Source organism: Melanostigma gelatinosum (assembly GCF_949748355.1).
Source record: "Melanostigma gelatinosum genome assembly, chromosome: 1".
NCBI lineage: Eukaryota > Metazoa > Chordata > Actinopteri > Perciformes > Zoarcidae > Melanostigma > Melanostigma gelatinosum.
The window spans coordinates 29,596,888-29,619,766 of record NC_136634.1 but is presented as its reverse complement, the minus strand read 5'-3'; the positions used below and the strand labels follow the sequence as shown (position 1 = coordinate 29,619,766).

At 42.4% G+C, this 22,879-nt stretch overlaps 1 protein-coding gene across 1 annotated transcript in view; it reads left to right on the top strand.

Moving 5' to 3' along the window:
* LOC306797681 (NT-3 growth factor receptor-like) overlaps positions 1-22,879 on the top strand; it is a gene marked incomplete at both ends in the record, with an annotated part of 225,650 nt that overhangs the window by 170,871 nt on the left and 31,900 nt on the right. Inside the window, 2 exons of the mRNA XM_079297062.1 lie at positions 1,641-1,829; positions 13,833-13,963. Of these exons, the coding sequence (XP_079153188.1) occupies positions 1,641-1,829; positions 13,833-13,963 (320 nt within the window). The remainder of the gene's footprint in view (positions 1-1,640; positions 1,830-13,832; positions 13,964-22,879) is intronic.

Sequence of the window (22,879 nt, the reverse complement as noted above, 5' to 3'; positions counted from 1 at the left end):
GAATTTGGAATTCGTCAAATATGTTTCCAGAAGTTGCACTACTTTGGTTGGAGTGTTGGATGGGAATGGCAGTTTGGAGCCTATATTTAATGTGTTTTTCAGCTGCAGTGAAATGGTGGCATGTATAAAGTAGCCAGTAGCAAGAATGCGGTTCATAATTGAATGGATGGCCGGGTGTAGGTCTTTCTTCATCTTTATATCATTGAGTCATCTACATTTGGGATTTAATTCATTTACTGTCACGGAGTGTCTTAATCTACGCTCGAATACATTTTCAAAGAATGGAATGGAAAATGGGAGTAGCTGAATCTGTCAAAATGACAAGATGGTATTCATCATCTTGTTTTCATTCTGATTCAAATGTGTATTATCACACACCAATATTCGGTGGGAGCAAAATATGATGGTGATTCGTTGACTGGCTGATTCAATTCTTAACTACCCAGCAGCCTTGCTGAGTAATTGAATGCATTAGGGATAGCATGATGTAGTGACTGGGTGACTGTCTGGCTGCGTAGATGATTGGCTGACCAGTTCATTAACTAGCTGCTTGGATGCTGCTTAGGCTTGTAGTTTATTTCTCATACATCTGCCATTCACTCCTCACGCATGCTCAGTCATTATTTCCTTGCTGTTATTGTTTGGGGCTGTCAATCACGGTATCAGTTGTTTAGATCAGCTGGTCTCCTTTTTCCAATAGCACAAGGACATCGTGAGCCTGTCATCTTGCTGCTGTCTCTTTTAAATATGATTGTCTCTCTACCTTCAGTATGTTCATGTTGCTGTTACGCAACTCTCCACGTCCCCATCTCCGCCCAATCTTCATCAGATTCATCATCTTCATCAACTCATTATTCTATCGGCCTCATCAGCCACCATCACCACCAGTGTCTGGACTCCACGGGGGGGATTTAACTTGATGCTGCTGAGGGCAGACGCCCCGCGATTACAAATCCAAGCGCCAAAGACTCTGTCAAAACTTTATCATCACATATCATCCGATAATAATGAACAATTATCTTTTCTTCATCTGACTTGTCTCTCCTAATTGAAATAAAGTTGCAACTGATTGACCGTCAGTCCAAAACTAATATCTCTTCCAATTCCTCATCTTCATCGTCCCTCCATGCCTGATCTTCAATTACAAACCAAGATTGTTTTTAAGAAATCAACGTTATCTCATAGAAAGACTTAACACTGCATTACGGAAACATATGATGGGTTAAAATAACGTAATTTTGAAAAACTGAAATTTTTGCTTTTGGTTATATAACCCACGCGATTTAACAAAGTCAACATTGCCTTTTTTTTTACAACAGACAAACACCGCTCTCCCGTTTTTGACCCATCCATCCTCTTACCCCAACCTGCTCCCTGGGGGGACTTTGATTAAAACATATCTTTGTTGAACCTGGGAATTTGTGTGTCCAACACAACAAAGGTTGACATTCCTTTGTCATTGTTTTCTTACCACCACCATGTGTACGCTGTGAAGAGGTTGTGGTCATTTCACGGTTTTTTTTGTTAGAACCAGGCTCGAAGAAATTGTTCCAGAATTATGAATATTAGGCTAGATTTTTTATCAAGTATTGGCTTTTGTTTCACCTACAGGTGTTAAGTCTGTGACTCTGTGTTTTCAGGACCGGTAGCAGTGATTAGCGGTGAGGAAGACTCCGCCAGCCCCCTTCATCATGTGAACCATGGAATTATCAGCCCCTGTACGCTGGATGCCGGGCCGGACGCCGTGGTGATTGGACTGACCAGGATCCCTGTCATAGAGAACCCACAGTACTTCAGACACGGACACAACTGTAACAAACCAGCCACATGTAAGTACAGACATCTGGATGGACCCACACACTGTGCAGGCGTTGTAATATGTAATATGTTTGTGGCTCTTTCAGTTTTCACTCATTTCATGGTCCTTGCCGGCAATGGCTGAGGCATTATGTTTTTGGGTTGTCCATCTGTCCAGTCCATTCTCATGAATGCGATATCTCAAGAACAAATGTTCACTTGGACTCAAAGATGGACTGGTTGGAATTTGGTGATCGAATGTGACTGACCTCACAAAACACGTTTTTGAACATGAATCAATTATTCATACGAGTTAGGGTTAGACAGAGGATTGGACAGACAGGGCTGTAAACTGCAACATAACTGCTTGGCAGAGGCATAGCCACCCCGTAATTCGCCTTTTCCTTCCATTTAAGTACAGTGAAGCTAACATTGCCAACAAAGCCAACAAGTGCACTTTCACACCTGCTTGGTTCGGTTCAATCAAACGTTGTGTTGGCTGGTTGGCATTCAAACTCTGATGGTAACCAAACAACAAGACCAAACCCTTTGAAAAGATGGGTCTCAATCCGCTTCCAACCATGAGATTCAGCTGTTGTGCAAACGCAAATTGGACCAACTGCAAAATTGAGAGTATATATGTGACATTGATGTGATTTCAGATGCCAAACTACTATTAATAATATCACGTGACCTATCTACGAAATATTGGAACTACCATTAATGCGATTTACTGTCACGGTTTAGGCTTTGCCCCCTGTGTTCCTGTGTCTCTGGCCAAATCCCAATGTCCTGCCTTACGGACGCACGGACTTTGAGGCGCGTTCCCGCGAAGTCCGTGAGGGTTTAGGGATGTCCCACTGTCAAATCGTCAAGTGTTTGAGGCTCTCTCGCAGACATTTTGAGCCCTTTATGAACCCTTTCCGTAAGTCAGCATGGTATGCTGACTTAGCCTAAGGGAATTACCCACAAATCATTGCAATGTGACGTTACAGTTTTTCTCGATTGCTAAGACACATTTCTTGAAACGGTCACCCATTCTCTCAAAACTGTAAACACAAAACCTCATCTTCAAGCACTATTTACAAAACCTCTGAATCCTCTTGCAAAATGAAACTTTCGCCTCAAAACAGTTTCACCTGTGCTCAAAATCAAACACTGCTCTCAAATCATAAACAAAGTGATCAAAATAATATACACTATCAAGCAGTCAGTAAACAATACACCAATAAATAGAAAACACATTGTTCAAAACATATAGTTCTCAGGGAGAAGTCGATTTTTAATCTCAAAACAAATTTCATATGAACGAAAACATGTTATATTACAGTAGCTCAAAATTGATCAGAAATTACTACTGTGCTTTGCTCTTTGCAATTTATTTTGTTCTTCCTCCTCCTTGTACCCCTATTTGTACAGTACTGTACCCTGCATCTCACAAACGTGTCCTTTGTCTCTGTGATACTGTAATTTTTGTTCTTTGTTGATATGAACCTGCAGCCAGTCAACATCTATTGAGCAGTCAGTACTGTTACTGGAACAAATAGAAAGCACGATGTCCTCTCACATTGTTTCTTCTATCCATTCTCAGACTTTCTCCTTCCCACCTTCAACCACCTGTTTGCTCTCTAAACTGGCTTATATTGGTTGTGTCACATCATTTGATACAAGTGAAATCCATTTTGAGTGATTGTGTTTAATCAATGACATGTGTTCTCTATTTGTATTTGATTGTTGCCACTTGTGTTTACCAGTATGGATGACATGTGCATTAGAGTGCAGAATGTGTTTTGAGACTGAGAATGTGTTTAGAGTTTTGCTGAAAAGTCTAAGTGAGATCTGCAAATTGTGTTTTACCATGTGACACAGTTTAAGGTATTGACAACAGACTGCACAATTAGCTAAATGAGTTCAGGCAACTGAGAACTTTGTTCAGCCAATGGGTTTTAGTGTTTTAGCAATTGAGAAAAACTGTAAACACGGGTAACCAGTGGACGCATGGAGACGTAAAAAAAAAGGTAAACAAAGAGGACGGATCACGTGTGTTCAGCCTGGAATATTCCATTTACTCAGAAACATTAAGGGTTAAAGATGGAACAAAAAATAAACATGAAATCAGAGGTTATTTATTTATTCATCAAATATTTGATTTTGTCATTGAAGCTGTTTTGACAAAAACGAATAAATAGATTATATGAAGTTACTTCATCTTGTGAGGAAAGAGCCTGAAGACGTTCAAATCGGGGAGTACGAAGTATGAAATAAATACACACAATTATACATATTTTTTGTTGTTTTCATGGTAACATGATATGCAGCAAAGCGCTGTCCCATTCCTATTTCCACCATCTCAAGCCCTCAGTCTCTCACACTCAACCACTTACCAGGTGATGTCAATTAAGTCCTTGAGGGTTCAGGGCTTAGGGTTTAGGGGGGACATTGGGATTTGGCCTCTGTCTCTGTGTTTTCCCTGATTGCACTCATCCTACTCACCTGCCCAGTCCACCCAGCTGCCTTCAATCTTCTCATCACCCCACACATATATACTCCCCTGCTTTCCCTGTTCTGGTTGTCAGATCGTCTTTGTTCGTTCCCCTGTCTGTTCCGGTATTGTGTCACCCTTGTGTTTGCTCGGTGCTCCAGCGTTTGCTCCTGGTTTGTACATTCGCCTTTTTTTGTGATTTTGGATTTTGGCCCGCTCCTTTGGAGTCGCTTTAAGTTTTTGTTTGTGACTTTTTAAGTAAAAGACTTTTTCCAACTTCACCTTGTCTCCAGTGTCTGCACTTGAGTCTCTGATCTGCCCCTCGGGCGTGACAGAACGATTTGACCATGAAAGACTCCGCAGACAAGTTTTGGGGAACCCGCTTGGCCAGGGGAGGGCCTTTGAGCGTCCAGAAGGCTAACCACGAGCTACGCCGCCTTTCCACCTCTAAGAGGACCATGACCGACTCAGCAGACCACTGTTTTGTGTATGATGCACCACACCCGTCTGACCAGTTTTGGGGAACCCGCCTGGCCAGGGGAGGGCCTCTGAGCTTCCAGAAGGCTAACCTCGAGCTAAGCTGTCTTTTTAACCCTAAGAAGAAGAGACACAGGAAGAAGGAGCGGTTCCCGCTGGGCTGCAGCTGACTCCAGCTCCCCGTGTCCTGTCGGCGGTCCGGCCGACTCCAGCTCCCCGTGTCCTGTCGGCGGTCCGGCCGACTCCAGCTCCCCGTCCTGTCGGCGGTCGCCTCAGAGCCGCAGCTATCCCCGGACCAGGCCGCCGTCTCCTCAGAGCCGCAGTGATCCCCGGACCCGGCCGCCGCCGTCTCAGAGCTGATGCGATCCCCGGACCCGGCCGCCGCCGTCTCCGAGCCACTCCCAGTTCCTGCCGCCGTCTCCGAGCCGCAGCCGCTCCCTGTCGCTGCTGAACGCCAGAAATCTCCAGTTCCTGCCGATGCCGCCTCCGCGCTGCAGCAACCTCCAGTTTCTGCCACCTCCGTGATGCAGCGACCTCCAGTCCATTACCCCGCTGGGCCATCACTTCATCCCCCTGAGCCCTTCGGGCCGTCCGCCTGAGCGCCTGGGTCCAGAGCAACTCCGGCAGTCAGGTCGGCCACCCGAGATCCTGTGTCCAGATCCCTCCTTCCCGTCCGACCGCCCTCCTGCCCATCCCCCAGAGCCCTGTGGCGGGTTGGATCCATATAGCAACAAACTGAAACGTCTCCCATGTGCCAAGCGTGTAGGACAATTGCAGTGGCTGTCGCAAAAACGTGAATGTCCCCATCTAGGTTTATCCGTTCTGGGCTACTGTAGAAACAGGTTGACTGCCTCCAAGAAGAGAACTGCTCATTCTAAAGTACTACCACACACTATTATACACTAAAGGCAACATACTTAACAGTATATCCCATGTCTGCCAATAAATGCTTGACACTGTACCTTTTATAGAGAGAGTACCTTTCAATACCGTACCTTTATCCTACCCTGATCAGTTGTTTCCCCCACCCAACTTCCGCAATCATGAGAGAAACAATTGAAGGAGAAAGGCTGTATGATATGTACAGTCCAGTAAATCCAGGGATCAACACAGCAAAGTACTTTAAGCATGTGACAATGCATATGCCAAGTCGACCTCATCCCAACTCTTGGTATTTTGCAAAGTGTCCTGAAAGTTTGCAGGTGGTTAATGTCTTGAAACTGTTGGGGGACAATGTTGTTACTTTTGGTTAACGTTTCGGTCGGCAGCAAAACCGCTTTGTTAGGGTTAGATAAAAGCATCGGAACTTGACGCTGGGACATTAATTGTAATTTCAAAAAACAGCCAAAGATTACGAAAATCACAGGCCTAGAATAACAAAGACAGTCTCTGATTTGGGAATATCAGAGAATACAAAAACATGACAGGGTTGTTTGTTGTGTAGAATGCTATACCTGAAATTATTGCAGGGCCCATGCTGTATGAGATGTAGTTGTAGTCTCAACTAATAAGTTTTGACTTTGAGCTCTTTGACATCAAATAAATCCAGGCTGCAGTAAAATGTAGCGCGTCCACTGGAATAAACTGTTTTGGGGTTCATATGGTGCCAATGATCATGATAAGTCAGTTGATATGAGTTCATGTTTTTTTTCCTTTGGTTCAGACCAAATGGGACAAACTACAAGTGTGAGGGACCTTAATTGCCATGGTTTCAAAAATGTGTGTGCAGAATAGAAGCTCAGTCTAAGCTACTGCTTGTCTATTCTATACTTTAGTGACTATCAGGTGTCCCAACGATGTTTGAAGAAAGCACTGAAAACAGTTCGATGCAGTAGTTTATTCTTTTGGCAAAGAAACAACTCGTGAGCTGGGCGGCGTAGACCAACCAAACATTATGCTCCTTTGTCCTGAGCCAATGTTTCTCCTTTCTTTTCAAACTTAGTCTGTTGCCTTAGAAACAATAGTGTTATCTTTTATGGTCCCTTCCAGGTTTCATTTTTCTAATGATATCGTAACAAAATACTCTGAGCAGGCGGCTTGGCATATCCCCAAGTTTCACTGCCAAGTTTCATGATGTGATGACATTCCTTTAACTCCAGGTTACAGAAGAAGTTGGTGAAGATAAAGTAAAGATGACAACACAACTAGCAACAGGCCGTTAAGTTGACATTTGCATAATGAGGTTGCTAGTCAAGTGTGCGAATCAGGCAGGTGGATGTGGGGATGGTTTTACCATCAGTCATGTTGATGGTAAAACCCCATTCCAATTTTTACTGAGTGAAGTTTTCACTTAAACTAGCCAAAAAGCCTTTTGCTGTCCCCAACTGTCCACTTAAGACCAGGTTTTGTTACCTAAAAACATCAGCTAAACTTTAATTTGATAAACTGATCAGCATAAGTCAACTTTCTACATCCATAATCACACTAGGTGACTCACAGTTGGGACAGTTTGAGACTTGTGTGGACAGTCCTGATTGAATCATCACTACGAAAACTGAAATTGTGGGAAAATATCTGGTTCACGAAGGGACATAAAACCTGAAAGAGGGAAATCAATGACTTCCAAGGTGCATTTCAGCAAGGAACATCCAATCAGAGCTTTAAATCCAGTTTTGTTCTACGTTAAAGGCAAGCGGCAAAAAACGTGTCCTTGTATGAATTTGATGAACATTCTGCAGCTTAAATGAGAACTCTCAGCCACTACGATGTTGTGCAAAATTCCAGAACAAAACATTCTCAAAAACAAAGCTGAAATAACTCAAACTGATTATTACAGAAACCAATTGTTAGAATAAACCAATTGTTAGAATAGCAAGGAGTCAACTGTGTTTTCGCCTGTGGCTTCTATCCCCCAACTGTCACCTCACCTTATGAGCTATGAATTTACTGTGAAAAGTAAACCACTGACTTAATAAAATGGATGGGTCAGCACCATCAGCACTTGTTAATGTGACAGTGATCAACACGACCAATAGCTCTCTTTCCATCCAATTGTCATGCAAAGAGGCTTTCTTACAGTCCTGTCTCTACCCGTTAGTCAGTATTCATAACATGTCGTTGATTGCAGTCCAATATTACTAATTCTTCTTGGAATCAGTTATTTCTTTGTGAGAGCAAATAACATAACTGTACACATCAGAAGCATTAAAGTGCTGCATAAACTTCTGTCAAACACCGGAATTGGATTTCCCCACGTAAGCCCTGAAAAGTCTTTATGACTTCCTGTTTACTCATCTTGGTTTGTTTGCAAAAGCCAGTGTAAGCAGAGACCTGGACCAGAACTAAAATGTGTAATTCATTACTTTAGTCAGAACCAAACTACAGGTGGGAAAGCACCCAAAGAGACCAATTGATGGGCCAGTGTGTAGGATCTGGCAGCATCAAGCGGCGAAGTTGCAGATTACAACCAACTGGGAACTTGCTGTTTGTTCTGGGCTATTGTAGAAACACAATGGTCAGCTTCGTGTAAAAGGCCCGCTCCATATATAGATACAAACAACTCGTTCCACGCTAACGAAAATTATTTTCATGTGATTATACAGTAAAGAAAACATACTGATTCATATTATATTACATTTCTACCAATAGATCCCCCTAAATGCTGCACAATGTAATAATTGAGGTTGTTGCTGAGATTTGGTAAGTTAATGACAAGACTAAAATGAAGTCAGGTCAAAAAAACTTGAGTCTCGGATGGAAACAAACCATTCCCCATTATCAACTGTCTGTTGCAATGAGGGACTTTTACCGACATTTCTGGTGTGCTCACATTCAATTTGTCTTACATGATGTGGATAAACGCTCGGGCTTGTTTACAACCTGTCTGATCGTAGAAAAGCCTCCGCTCCACCAGCCTCCGTCTGACTGACTTTTCATCGAGGCTTTTCTTATATCTGCTAAAAGGGCATTTACAGCAGAAATTGTAAAAAAAAAAAGTGCCTTGTCATTGTAAATATTTTTATTTTTTTACATTCAACATTTTCTCATGAGTCTTAGCCACGTTGGTTCTGTAAAAGCCTCATGGGAGCTGAGGTTAGCTACCTGCTCCTTCTCTCTGTCTGTTATTCCAGTAGTGTGTGTGTGTGTGTGTGTGTGTGTGTGTGTCTTAACTGTGTTTCTTCCACCCATGCGTCTGTGATCATAAACCCATCATCATCTTCAAACTCACTATTTCTCACACACACACACACACACACACACACACACACACACACACACACACACACACACACACAATATACTTCACACAATATACTTTATGCATTATCACTATTGAGTTCACTTTCGACTCTGCACACAGTGAGCACAACAGATTACTTTTCATGCTTAAAATGCTTTCAATGACCACATTTTTCAAAATCCATGAAACGTTCTCTCACTCAAACACCAACCAAACCTCTGCATTTACATTCCATTTTACACATTTCATAGCATTGTAAAAACGGTTCGATTTACATTTATAACCAAACTAAAGTAATGACTGTGAATTAGACCGAAAGACTTAACCTCCAACCCCGTGGCTACTTGGCTCTAAATTGATACTAACAAAGGTAAAGTCACACAAGTGACCTTGTGGCACAGTTTCACCATGCTAGCTGAAGTGCTGAAATGAGAAAAAAAGCATCTTGGTTACGATGGAGCCTTCAGTTCCAATGAAGTGTATTCTGTATTTATTATGCAAAAAAGCATTGCATCAAAATATACACTCCATAACATTTTGGAGGTGAAGCAATTGTGTAACTAAAGGGTGTGATCCAGCGATGGTATATTTCCTTTGTTAAATAAAGTCAACAGACTCACTACACTGCTCACTATAATTACTGTCCGTCTTCATGCTGCCGTACCAAGTTTTTAAATCATCTGCATCCCCACAGGAGCCTATCATCTTGTTTAGTAATGCCAACAAATGCTGGTTACTACCTCCATCAAGGTGTCAGAGCTGCCATGGAGGCCACACTGTCCCAAACTGCACTCTTTAAAGAAATATCACATTTTTGAAAAATGAAAAATAGATTTCAGAGAGAAGCTGACAGAAAGGTTTACAATATGTCTTTGAAGATTATATTCAGGATGTCAAACTGATTCAGCTGTAAAAAAGGTTACGCCCACATATCTCAGTCTAAAAGTGAACCACCACATCACTTGGCGATTGAGACGACAGAAGACAATGATATTGTGTTCCTTTAAAGCCGAGTAGGTCTTTATTCAGTGTTACTGAAAAGCAAAAGCAGCAAGTATACAGTTAGTATACCTTCAGTGGGTAGAAGTGCTATTGCTATTTAATGATGTGCTAAGATGCTCTGCTAATGTTAGCTCCACAGGTTTTTATGTAAAAACGCAATGTTCTTGAAACTCATATCTCCTTTCAACCTCTCCGGGTAACCAGAGTCACTGTAACACGTTTAACTATGACTCGCTCCAAATCCATCAAACCAGCCTGAACATAAAGACAATCTAAAAACCATTGCATGAGTCTGTTGAGCAGTGCCGGGTAGTTGTCGGAGCTAGCCGGTGCTACGCTACGATTGGCCAGTCTGCGTTCAAGGGGAGGGACTTAGCGGAAAGCCAATTCAGCAAAGTTTAATATTTACATCACAGTAGTATTAGTCCTATTCTATACTATAAAGCTGTGCTATTACGCATGACCTTGAAGTGTCTGCAAAACGTTTCTTCTTTTATCATGTGATTGAGATGATTCCCATTCATTCACAATGTGCTTATAATGCATTTAAAGATTGTGTTGACTTGATTGAGAGGTCCTTTGTTGATGCAGTTTGCTACGCTGCCCTTCTCCCTCCTCGAAGCCTCTATAGCAGTTATATGTATGCTGCTGGATGATGCGAGTCCCAGAGCTCATTACAGCTTCGCTAATAGCAACCCAGTGGCGGAACGGTCAAGTCATTCAGCGAACCCTCATTGCGTGTGTGCGGGTGTTTTTGGTGAGTGTATCGTCAAAGATGTGTTCTTTTGCGTGTGTTTTGGTGCTTGCACGTCTTTTCTTTCTGTATTTTGTGCGTGTGTGTCCCCACTGTGCTGAAGCCTTTCAGCCATGCACACAGCACTGCCAGCTAGAAAGCAGTGTGAGCTCAAGGCGGGGAAGACTTTGACAGTGTGTTAAAAGTTAGAGGTCACAGCGCTGAATCTTTAAAGCAAGAGCTGCTAGCAGATTCAGGCTCAGTTTAATGCAGTCTTTGATGAGCACCATACCGCATCCTGGGAGTGAGACTCCCTCACCAGTCTGTCTCACAGGGTTGAAGGCCTTCATAAACTAAATTATTGCACATTTCAAAATAAATACGACCTCACGTTGTGTCAATTGTGTTTAAATACCGACTTTTCATCTGAAGTTTGCGGAACAGGTTCGTCGTCGTTTTTTGACCACTTGGAGCCAACGCAAATGCCGACATCATAATCCAAACTGGCAACTGATGAGCTGAATCACTTCGTCCATTCATCTCCCAGCACAAAGCACTTTACGACAAATAAATACAGAGATGCAGCATTTAAAGATAGATTGTGACCGGTCTCATTTTTTGGTCCCAAAGGAGGGATTGGTGGTTTGATCCCCGGCTCCGCTAGTCCATGTCAGCGGGCAAGATTCTTAACCGCAGATTGCTCCCGTAGGATGTGCCTGCAGTGTATGAATGGTTAGAAAGTCCTGATGGGCAGGTGGCGCCTTGCATGGTAGCCCCTGCCATCAGTGTATGAACGGGTGTGAATTTTCCAATTCACCAAAACAAAGGATGTACGAAAGACCAGACAGTAGTGATTGTGCTCTAGGCAGAGAAAAGATAGCTTTTCACTAAAGTCATTCATTCGTTAGCCCCATTTGGGACCAGCACTGTGATTGCACCCACCTAATTCATTTGATTTCGTCTACTATTGTGACATTTTACAACCAATTGAGTAATAAATCGCAACAGACTCAGTGTGCAAGGTTTTTGTGTGTTATCTGATGACACATTTCAAACACACAAACAAAATTGGACTCAGCGTGCTAAAGCCTTATCACAAGATATCCATCCAGCCATTATCTGTGAAGGCAGGGTACACACGGGACTGGTCTGCAAGCTATCACAGGGCTGTATAAATAGAGACAGACAAACATTCACATCACACTGTCGCCCTGCACACAGGTATACAGATTGTGATTGGGTATTGTGTCCCTCCAGTAACAAGGCTAAAGGGTTATGCCATTAAATCAGTCATTCATGATTTCTTTCTCATCTCAAGCACCACCTCATGACAATTTGTTTTTTTGCACACAGTCTAATATCACGAAACATAAAAGGTGCCTCAGAGGGCTGTACAACATACGACATCCTCTGTCCTTGGACCTCGCATCCGATGAGGAAAAACTCCCCCCATGCCATGGTCCTTCCATAAACACTTCTCTCAGACTAAATGTTGCAGTTTGAGCCCCACCATTGTGAAGGTTCTAGTACACTACATGGCTAGAAGTGATCATCATATGCCATGTCCACAGGATCAATGCTGACCTCTGCGTGGCGAGCAGCCCGAATTGTAATTTCAGGCCAACTGCTCATGTCTACTATAAACAGAACTGGGCATTTGTTTGCAGTGCACCCCACTGTCTGTGTCCGTTTGGATTACATCTAGCCCTAAATGGGTTACCACAGTATGTTTTTACCTGGAGAACGCTGCAGGTGGTGGCCATGAAATGGTGCAACTCCTCACCATCAATGTACGTTTTTTTTTTATTGTTGCAACTATTTTTTTAGTGGATGTACATTGATTATGAGGAGTTGCCCGAAGCGATTACACTGCAGCCCATTCAGCGGCTGCAGCGTTCTCCTCGATACTTGACCGCTTTCAAAAATTGTTGCCCCCATTAGTCACTTGGAAAACTCCTGGTTACACTTTTAGTCTTCACTTTTTGTCTACACTGTTTACTGCCTCAACATGACTGCCTCAACATGACTATGCATATATATATATACATATATACACATATATGTGTATATATATATATATATATATATATATATATATATATATATACAAAATGTGTATATATATATATATATATATATATATATACACATATATATATACACACATATATATATACACACATATATATATACACACACATATATATATACACACACATATATATATATACACACACACATATACACACACACATATACACACACACATATACACACACACATATACACACACACATATACACACACACATATACACACATATATATACACATATACACACATATATATACACATATACATACACATATATATACATATACATACACATATACATACACATATACATACACATAGATATATATATACATACATACATACAGTGAGGTAGATGATGGGTCGCGGCTTGCCATTAAGGGGTGATGGTGGGTCCCGCAGCCAGACCAGTTGAGAACCACTGCTCCAGTGGCAAACCCATCTACCTCACTGTCCCCATCCAAAGACCAATTTTGTATTCTTATCCTTAAAGGGGATAAATACATAATTCAGAGAATTTCTATTGGATTTAAACCAATAATCAACATTTTTAATGAATTTGGCGTATTCTTGCTGCGCTGTAGTCGTCGGCTTTCTTCCTTCTTGCTCATTGCTTTATTAGCATACGAGTCCCTTTTGCTAAAGTAAGAGTAGAATCAGAGAAAACAATATCAACGGTGGATTATTTTTTCTGAATATAAACAGAAAATCATCTGATTATTCAGTTTTGCTCAACACTAATTAATATCAGCTCATGTATGCATGGCCACTTATTTATATATATCAATATCAATCCCAAAGTGCTTGGGTTGCAAAAAGATATCACACTGTATAGAAATCTATGAGAAAATGACTATTTCTCACGTGATTTATTACCTCATTCAGCATTGTGAACATGAGTTTGTCTCAATCTCTAGTTTCAAGTCTTCTTCAACACAGCATGATGTTCATTTAGTACATTATGGTCCATTTAGAGTCACACAGACCATAAAGCAGGGGTAGCATTTAAAAAAAAATAATAATAGTAATGGATGTCAACTCAGTCCCTTTGTCTCTGTCCCGCTCAGATGTTCAGCATATTAAACGGAGGGACATTATTTTGAAGAGGGAGCTCGGAGAAGGAGCCTTCGGCAAGGTCTTCCTGGCTGAATGTTACAACCTGAGCCCCACCAAGGACAAGATGCTGGTAGCTGTGAAGGTAAGAGATAGAATCAGAGTGTGTGTGTGTGTGTGTGTTTGTGTGTAAACACCAGTAGTGTGTGTAAAGGCATCTAGCTGATTGAACAAGTGCGTTCCAGCAGGCAGCAACAGTCAGCTGCATCTCAAGGAGAGATGCCGACAAGCTGACACACACATGAACGCACAGCAGCTGTGTGTTCTCTGTGAAGTTAAAGGCTCCACAATTACAGACTGATTGTGCACGTTGGTTTACTGGTTCCGTGAGGTGAATCAGCCCTGTAATGGTTTTAAGTGTTGACTTGATGATGCTTCTTCGTTTGGAAAGGAAATTCATTCAAAGAACACTGTCTTCAACACACAGCACAAATGAGCCAGTTATATTTGCAAAACAGCCACCGACACAAAATCTATTTTAGGTTCACCTGCAAGTACAAATAACCTCACCCCCACAAAAAAGAAACTAGACCAGCAGGCCTGCTCAGTCAGAGTAGTTGAACACCTGCGTCGAACTGCTCCACGAGCTGGCCATTAGTTTGGAAACGATGGTTTTGTGAGAATGTTGGGTTAAAGCCTCCCTTCCGAGACATTTGAAGAGTTTTAAATTATACAGAAAGTCACATGGTTTGACCTTTACAGAACAATAAACTCTAATGTTACTCTACTACAGAGCCACTCAGCTGGGTCATGTGATTAGTATAATTGTGAAAACTCTTGATCTCATCCGGTTGAGAGTGCCTCATCAGCGTGAGTTTGGGACCTTCCTGTTGGACATCGATGCACAGTACGGGGGACCTTATCTACCAATCAGATGTGCGCCTGCGTAGTCATGGGGTAGTTCTGGAGAAGTTCTATTTGGGATCTGTAATAAAAAAATATAGAGACTAACTTGTTCAGTTTCTCAATCATTATATGCATACAGTGTCTTTTCTTTTTAGATTTACTTGGTTAGCTTTAGGCAACAAAAGTACTTGGTTAGGCTCAGGAAAAGATCGTGGTTGTACGTTTGTTACGTACAACATCTCCAGCCCATGAACTTTACGCCACATTTTTGTTTTACATTTTCATCTTGTCGTGTTTATTACTGGAGCGCATATGGCATATGACAGAGATACTCATCAACAATGAAGAAGGAAGCACGGGGATGGAATAGAGTGCAGGGGACCTTTAGACGTTCGCTGCGCATGGCATCCTCCGATCTGCCCAGCCGGAACCAAACCCACACGGAAGCAGAGCGGTCCGCCCCAGTAGGAGAGGGAGGACAATCGAGATGGAAGCTAAGCTAACCCGGCTAGGACCTTTGGCTATTACATTACCTGGTCAACTTCTGTCCGTAGGAAGATAAGATAGATGAAGTAAGACTTCAGACTAACCCCGTAGAGCAACTACTGGCTTTTATAGTGGAACCCTACGTTCTATATTGACAATAAATGATCCTTTGATTCTTAAAATAAGTATGCTTATTAACTGAGTAAGTTAAGAATGTATGTTATACAACAAAACCAAGTTAAAATAAGTCAACATTGACTTAGTTTCACACAGGATACGAACACGGGTCTCCTGATTCATAGTCCTGTGTTTGTATGACCCAACCTTCCACTCCAACCTCCTCCCTAAGCAAACCTTATCAGTCTGCATACTCTGGTGGTTTCTCTGACCGTCTAATAATGACGCAGGTGGGTTTATAAAAGCCCGGTGCGTCACTTCAAACGCTAAATTTTCCGGCGGTATCAAATACTGAGGGGCACCGACCTAGCGTCGCTGTTTGACGATTTTGCTTCCCTGGTCTGGGGTTAAATGATCTCCAGTTTCCAAAAAACAGATTTTTAACCTCCACTTTCAAGATTTATTTTTACACGAAATGACCTCAGACCCTTTTTCTGCAAACGTGAACAGGAGGATGTGCAGTTGGAATATATTTAAGTGCAATGTGATGGTACTCTTAGAAGATGCCACCAGCAGCTCTCTCTGTTAAGAGTTCTACAGACGTTTGGGAAAAGTCCAGATTTCCTTAAATGATGCACCAAACCTAAAGGAGGCTCAGTTTATTCGACTCTACATGAATATGTTCGCAAACATTTTCTTTGACGACGGTGAATAAGAGTAGTCCACCTCTGTGATGTACTGCAGGCCTCCACTACAACACTCCCATCTGAGTAGGCATCAGCTCTTCAGTAGAAGGCCCAGCATCTCTCTCTCCATTAGGGGTGATATTTACTGAAATTGAACAGTGACAAAATCCATTTTAGTGCTGATGCACTTAGCGTAATCTCAGTTTTGGATTTGGAGACGACAAATGAAGCCTGAATTACAAAACGCAGGTGGGGAGTCTGAAAAAACATTTGTTCTGCAAATGTGATGTACATATGGAAGGAAGAACTGGGCCTGAAAAGCATCAGTCCAGTTTATGACGTTAACACTCAGTAAAGCTGCCATATGGATAATATGGCATGGATTGGATGATTAACATGACATATGTCGAAGACAGACAATCTGTTGTAAGCACCGCAGCGGTTATTAATGGAAACATGGCCGCCACATTGACCTGCAGCAGACAGGTGTTAGTCTTAGAGAGAGGATATAGGGAGATTACAGCTGCAGCCTTTTAAATCACACAGGATTTATTGCTCTTTGCAGCATTATGTGATTTTTTGCCATCCGTACAACCACCCAGCCCAATTTGAGACACGCAGCACACACACACACGCACACATACAGTCTGTCTCACACAAACTCAGTTTTTGTCAGGATCGGTTTTCATCTAGGACATGGTTCTGCATAGACGTTTCTGCTGAGTCACATAATGCGGGACAGGTGAAAAGGCTGTTTGTGTGACTGCATTGTTGTTTTCTATAGTTTTACAATACATTATCTACGGCACTAACATATGCATATCAGTCAACTGTTGTCTTTGGTACATAAATTATGCTGGTTGTATTGTATACACATACACAACACAGTGTGCTTCATAAGACGCGCATGGCTACTATACTTATGGGAAATGCCTGTCGACCACTATCCTAAGAATTACGTACATTTTGGACAAATTTGCACCTCACAATTGAACTCCAGTGTGAATGTTCTGTGTCAGTGCAGGAACTCGTGGACTGTTCATGAAGTCAAAAACAAAGGCTGCTTTATTCTTAATCAAAACCACAATCGTTTCCAGACTTCGCCTTCAATAAGTTGCCATGTGCAGAGTTTAATTTAGAGTGTGAAAACTTGTGGCAGAAATCCATGTATTTGCAAAAACCTTTTACTGAAAATGTTTTTTTTCTGGCGATAGCACTGGTATGTACAGCTTTAAATCACTATAGTATACTATTTTGAATTTTGATCTATGCAGGTTGAGCCTTAAGACAGAACCCATAGAGCATCAGCTGGTGATATTGTAAAACAAACTCCTCAATCTCAATATAAAGCCATATTAGGGGGGAAACACATTGATTTCTAAGATAAACTTGCTAATTACAGTGGAATTGATTGAAAGACAATAGCATTTACATACAGTGTGCTACAGTGATCATTGAGGTTTAGCTTCTTTAACAGTACATGTCGCAGTTCAACAGGATCATCTGGGAATATTTCTTGGCAACTGTACAAAAGGAAGTTGGATTGGTCAAGCAAACGCCTCACTTTCACCCAGCGTTATTTTACCATACTTTTACTGCAACTTGCATACATAACTAACACCAGTGACGTAACAAACACTTATTTTATGCAACAAACATACCAAACCACGACCTTTTCCTAAACCTACCTGTGTACTCTTGTTGCGCAAGTAAACCTAAAATGTATTGAACTGAAATTTATTTTGAAAAGACACTATGCATCCAAGGAGCCAAAACAGACACGCTGTCGCCGACACGTCCACAACTGACACTAGAGGGGAATCGAGAGCGTCATAGTTTGAAGCGTAGCACTGGCCAAGCCTATTATGCATATTTAGATGTTCGATGCCACCACAGTAATAGCATCCTGTTTACTTTTGCTTGCAACCTGGATTCGTCTACCGTACTTTCCGGACTATAAGTCGCACCGGTATATAGGTCCTAATTTTGAGAAGACAACGGAATATTTACTTATATAAGCCACATCGGACTATAAGCCCAAATGCTACCTGCGATTAGCATTAGCGATTAGTATTAGCGATTAGCATTAGCGAAAATAATATATCTTTGTATCCACCTTTGTACCGTATATCTTTTCATGCTTCATACAGACATACCTACCGGTTCATGATGTGGTGTGTTCAAAGACCCAAATGCAGACTCGGGACAGCAGAGTTATATTGCAAACCAAGATGATTTATTTCTCTCACTCAAACAGGCACACAAAAAAACTCTTGAACAAGTTTTGTAGAACTGTAGAACAAGTTTTGTAGAACTGGAAAAAACGGTAATAAGTCAACTAGGAGGCGTCTCCACGCGCTCCGCACAGGTCCAAGCCGGGAAATGGCGTACGGTACTGGTAATCCCTCTGATCCGAGCCGGAAAGTGGCTGGATCGACACAGGATCGCTATTGATCGCTGTCGCCATCGTCCTCCTGTGCACTAAAACCATTGAAGTCCTCTTCTTCAGTGTCGGAATTAAACAGCCTCAGAATTGCTTCGTTCGTGCTTGCAGTCAGTGTTTCGTCTGCACCCTCAGTGTCACTTTGCTCCCGAGGCAAATCCGCCCCTGAGCTTGCGCTGTCCTCCTCATTGCGCTGTCCTCCTCATCTCACAGCAGTCCAGCCTTTCGGAACCCGTTGGTGATGGTGGATTCTTTCACACTGCTCCACGCTGTTATGATCCACTGGCAGACTTGAGAAAAAGCTGCTCTTCTCATGCAGCGTGTCTACCTTGCTCATATCTCTGAATAGCATTTACGGCTAACTGGCTTGGCCAGTTGCTGCTAGCACAACAGCTATTCAGAGCTATGAGCAACAACAGTTATTGCCTCATTGCTTTTCGTTTGGTAGCCATGAGAGACCTTAGTCTGTAATGCAAGTATGTCTGCATGAAAAGATGTACAAAGATATATTATATATTCGCTAATGCGAATCGCGGTTAGCATTTCCCCATTGGCCGTAATGTTAAAATTAGCTTAGAAGTGTTATGGAAGAATTTTACCTCACAACAAGAGAGAAGGCCGGAGCACATGTGTCCGGCTGCCTTGTGCCGTCGTCACACACGCTGCAATAATAACGCTACCAAGACTGGTTTACAATTATAAGGAATTTAATTCCACTGATGTAAGCACGATTACAGTTATACATTGGAGTATATACTCCCATGACATATTAAAACAATAAAACCCCATTTGCAAAAAACTCTACTCAGCTCCTCAGGGTTTAACACGTCTGTCCTCTGCGAGCATCCAGGTGAGAGAGAAAAAGGCTTTAACTTAAACCACCCACATCTGTTCGAAACACCTCCCCTTCCATTTATCTCGATTCCTATTGGCTAACTTCCAGGAGCGTATTCACTTGTCTGGCTCTGAGTTTATTATCACATTCAATGACTGTCAGTTACGTTTTAAACCCTTCTATAATAATCCTTCAAAATGAAAGTTATACTTCTGTAACTTGGCAGAAGTTTCATGCTTCTGCATGTTTATGTTTATCTTAATTATGCATTCTCAAAACCCTTATGATTGTGACTAACTATGAATTATTAATTATGAATTATTAAACACTTTTATTATATCTTCTAACTACAGTTTTTTACTCAAATTTCTTACAATTCCCCCCTAACTCACAGTTCACTGTGAGTTAGCTACTCAAATGTAGTTAGTTATTCAAATGTAGTTGGTTATTCAAATGTCCCTGGAGACCTCCCCCCTACTCAATCCAGGGAGAGGCTCCCTATCTATCTAAACAGAGGCAAAGAATTCATGCACACAGATATCATTTCAAGTATTTCTGTTCAGTTCGTTTCAAGATAGAGTGCGTTGAAAGTCACTGCCTTCCATGTCTTGGGGCTGGCAGGATCAGGATACAGCCTGTAGGCTAGAGAACACATACTGAGAAGCCTTGACTGTTCTTTTACACGTGACAAAATTACATTTCTTAATCTTTACACCCTAAAATCCCTTTATAACCCAATTAAACAAAAAAATTAATCTCCAAATACTCATCCAAAACAATCCGTCTATTTTCCAAACTTCCAACATCTCACTGGATGTTTTAGAAGTCCATCTGGGCCTTTATCAGGTCCTTCAGGATCTCCGAGAGGATGGTCAGGAACCGCTTGTGAAGTTCCGCTATGGCACCGCTGGTGGCCTCATCTAGACTGTGGCCATCAGAAGCTCCAATTCGTCCTCATCCTCGTCACATAACTGGTTGCCTGGACTGGTGTCTGGCTCATCGGTGAAGCAATAAACCCCTGTAGAGGTCCACGGATGCAAGGGAACCCCCATCCACAGACAACTAGGCGGTCTATGATGACAGCACACAGAATAATTACGATTGCCAAAAATGTATGTTTTCACTGGCCAAGCATACTTCCCAACCAGTCGGTGAATGGATTCGTGACACCAGAGTTGTCTGCTAGCTCTTGGCTGAGTGCTGTCAGTCCCTCCAGAGCCCTGGTCACCGATCCATCAGGAGCTGTGTTATTTGGAATGAAAGTACAGCACGCAGACCCAAACATCTGGCACACGCCACTTTTCTCTGCTAAATCATATCTAATGCCATTCTGTTCTGCAAGGTCATTAAACTAGTCTTCGCCAGCTGTGCATGCAGTCCTGATATGGCGTCACTGGTGAAGTTTACTAAACGCTGTTGGTTATAGTAAATGTAGTTGATCCAATCGACATTTTTATTAATCGTCTCCCTCTGAGAGAAAACAGATTCTAAATCTGCTGCTATTTGATTTCTGGCTTGAAAGTCATTAGACACCCCCCTTGGCAGTCTTATGACATCTTATGTACACTTGGTCATCAAAGGCTCCCTTCGGGCCACCGGCATCTCTTTTGGATCTTCTGTTAGCATGTGGGCGTGGAGAGATGAGTTCTCCATAAGTTGCATCAGTGACAGGCAAGATATGGAATGACAATATAAGTTGCACCAACGCACCTGTCCAATCTTTAGGCAGGATTGGATGTATGGTTCTTCCTCCACCCCACCATCATAAATCAGCTCTAGGTGCTGTCTGTCTTAACTCACTGTTATATAGATAGTCGCTAGCGTTGTGACTGTTGCTACAATTTGCAATAATTTGCAATACTACTACCTACATTGGGCCCCTTAGCTGTATCTGAGACTATACAATCAAATGGACCCTCTGTAACCTTGAACAGAGGTGGGGTATTATATTCTACAGGTGGGTAATGCCAGTGTAGCCTCTGACAAGTGTGATGGAGAGGCAAAGTGTCATCAGTAAACAGAGTTAAAATACAACTAAATTCAGGACTTATGAGTCTGAATCTTGAAGGAGCTGGTGTTGCTAGGGGTTGCTAGGTCCTGATCACACAATACAATCTGTACTACTGACTTGAAGCCGTCTATTGTACCCACCATAAATTCCCATCTGCCATTCCAGTTTCCACCCCTTACCTCATTCTCTGCGTCAGTCGTATGTCGAACCTGGTCTTTTTACAGGCTTAACAATAATCCTAATGAGCCATTGTGGGGCAGGACTATCAGTAGCCTTTCCCTGTATTACGTAAAGTCCTCAGTCAGTCAATTTAGGTAAGTCTTAAAGGATTACATCTACCCACCCCCTTTGTACATAACAGCTTCCCATACTTATTTGTGGCGGGCCCACACTCGTCAGTTATGATGCACAAGGTTTTGGACATCCATCCGTAGGTGTGTTCATACTTGGGACAGGAGACTACTTCACAGAAGTCGAACTGGACCGTTGATGTCGTACCTTCTTTGAACATAAGAGTGAGAGTTACATTTTCATAGGTGAGTGTCGTCAGAGAAGCCTCTCTACGTGGTCTAAGATCGGTTTGATTAGCTACTGAGGCTAAATGTCGAATCCTGATGTAGTCATGCATGTGATCTGGTTCCTGTCTGTGGTTAATTCCACATACTAAGAGGGAAGCTACTGAACTCAGGAATAAAATAATTACAGACTTCCATAACCCACTGAACCTAGAGTCTCCTACTGGACGCCCTCGCTTAAACTGTGGGGAAAACGTCATCTTCAGTACTGTCTAACCCCTCTTTTGAGGTGTCTTTGGCTTCAAATTTTCCTGTCTGATGTTCACTCCTGTCTCTGCGAGTGTCTCACTCGTTACCTTCGCTGCTGCACAGTGAGTGAGGTGGTGCCAGGTTGCTCCCATTTTATCTTTTCTGCATGTGAGGTTGCCAATACTACCTCCCATGGACCTGTCCACCTTGGTTCACTCCACCTGCGTTAGTGGACTCTTATCCACACCAGACTGCCTGGTGACACGTCAGCCTGCTTCCTTTCGTCAGCTGCTGCTTCTGCGTTTGTCACCTGAGAAAACAACACTCGGCTCATGTTAGTTAGAGCTCCCGTATATTTCTCAATTTCTAGAGTTAGCAAGTCTAGTTGTGGTTTATCATGACGTTATTAAATCTCAAAAATTGTGAGTAGCACCTTTACTGAAAACTATTCTAAATGTGGATCTACAAAAAATGTTTGACACCTTACCATATCTCCCCTTCACCTCGATATCTCTGCTGTAAGGGATCACATGGCAATCATCTATGTATCTTGGCTATACACTGAACCCCCCCATGGTCCTGGTGACAGCATGGGCATCTGTTGATGTCTCACGGGAGGAGGTCCAGATGGACCTGGTCGTAGGTACTGCTGATGTTGTGGTGGGAACGGAGCATGTTGTGGTGGTGCATTGGGCTGTCTTCTTCTTCTTTTATGTGGGCAATCTCTCACCCAATGACCTTCTCTCCCGCATACGTAGCACTTCCCTCTACCTACAGGTCTTTCATAACCTCCTCTGTAGTTACCTCTCCCTC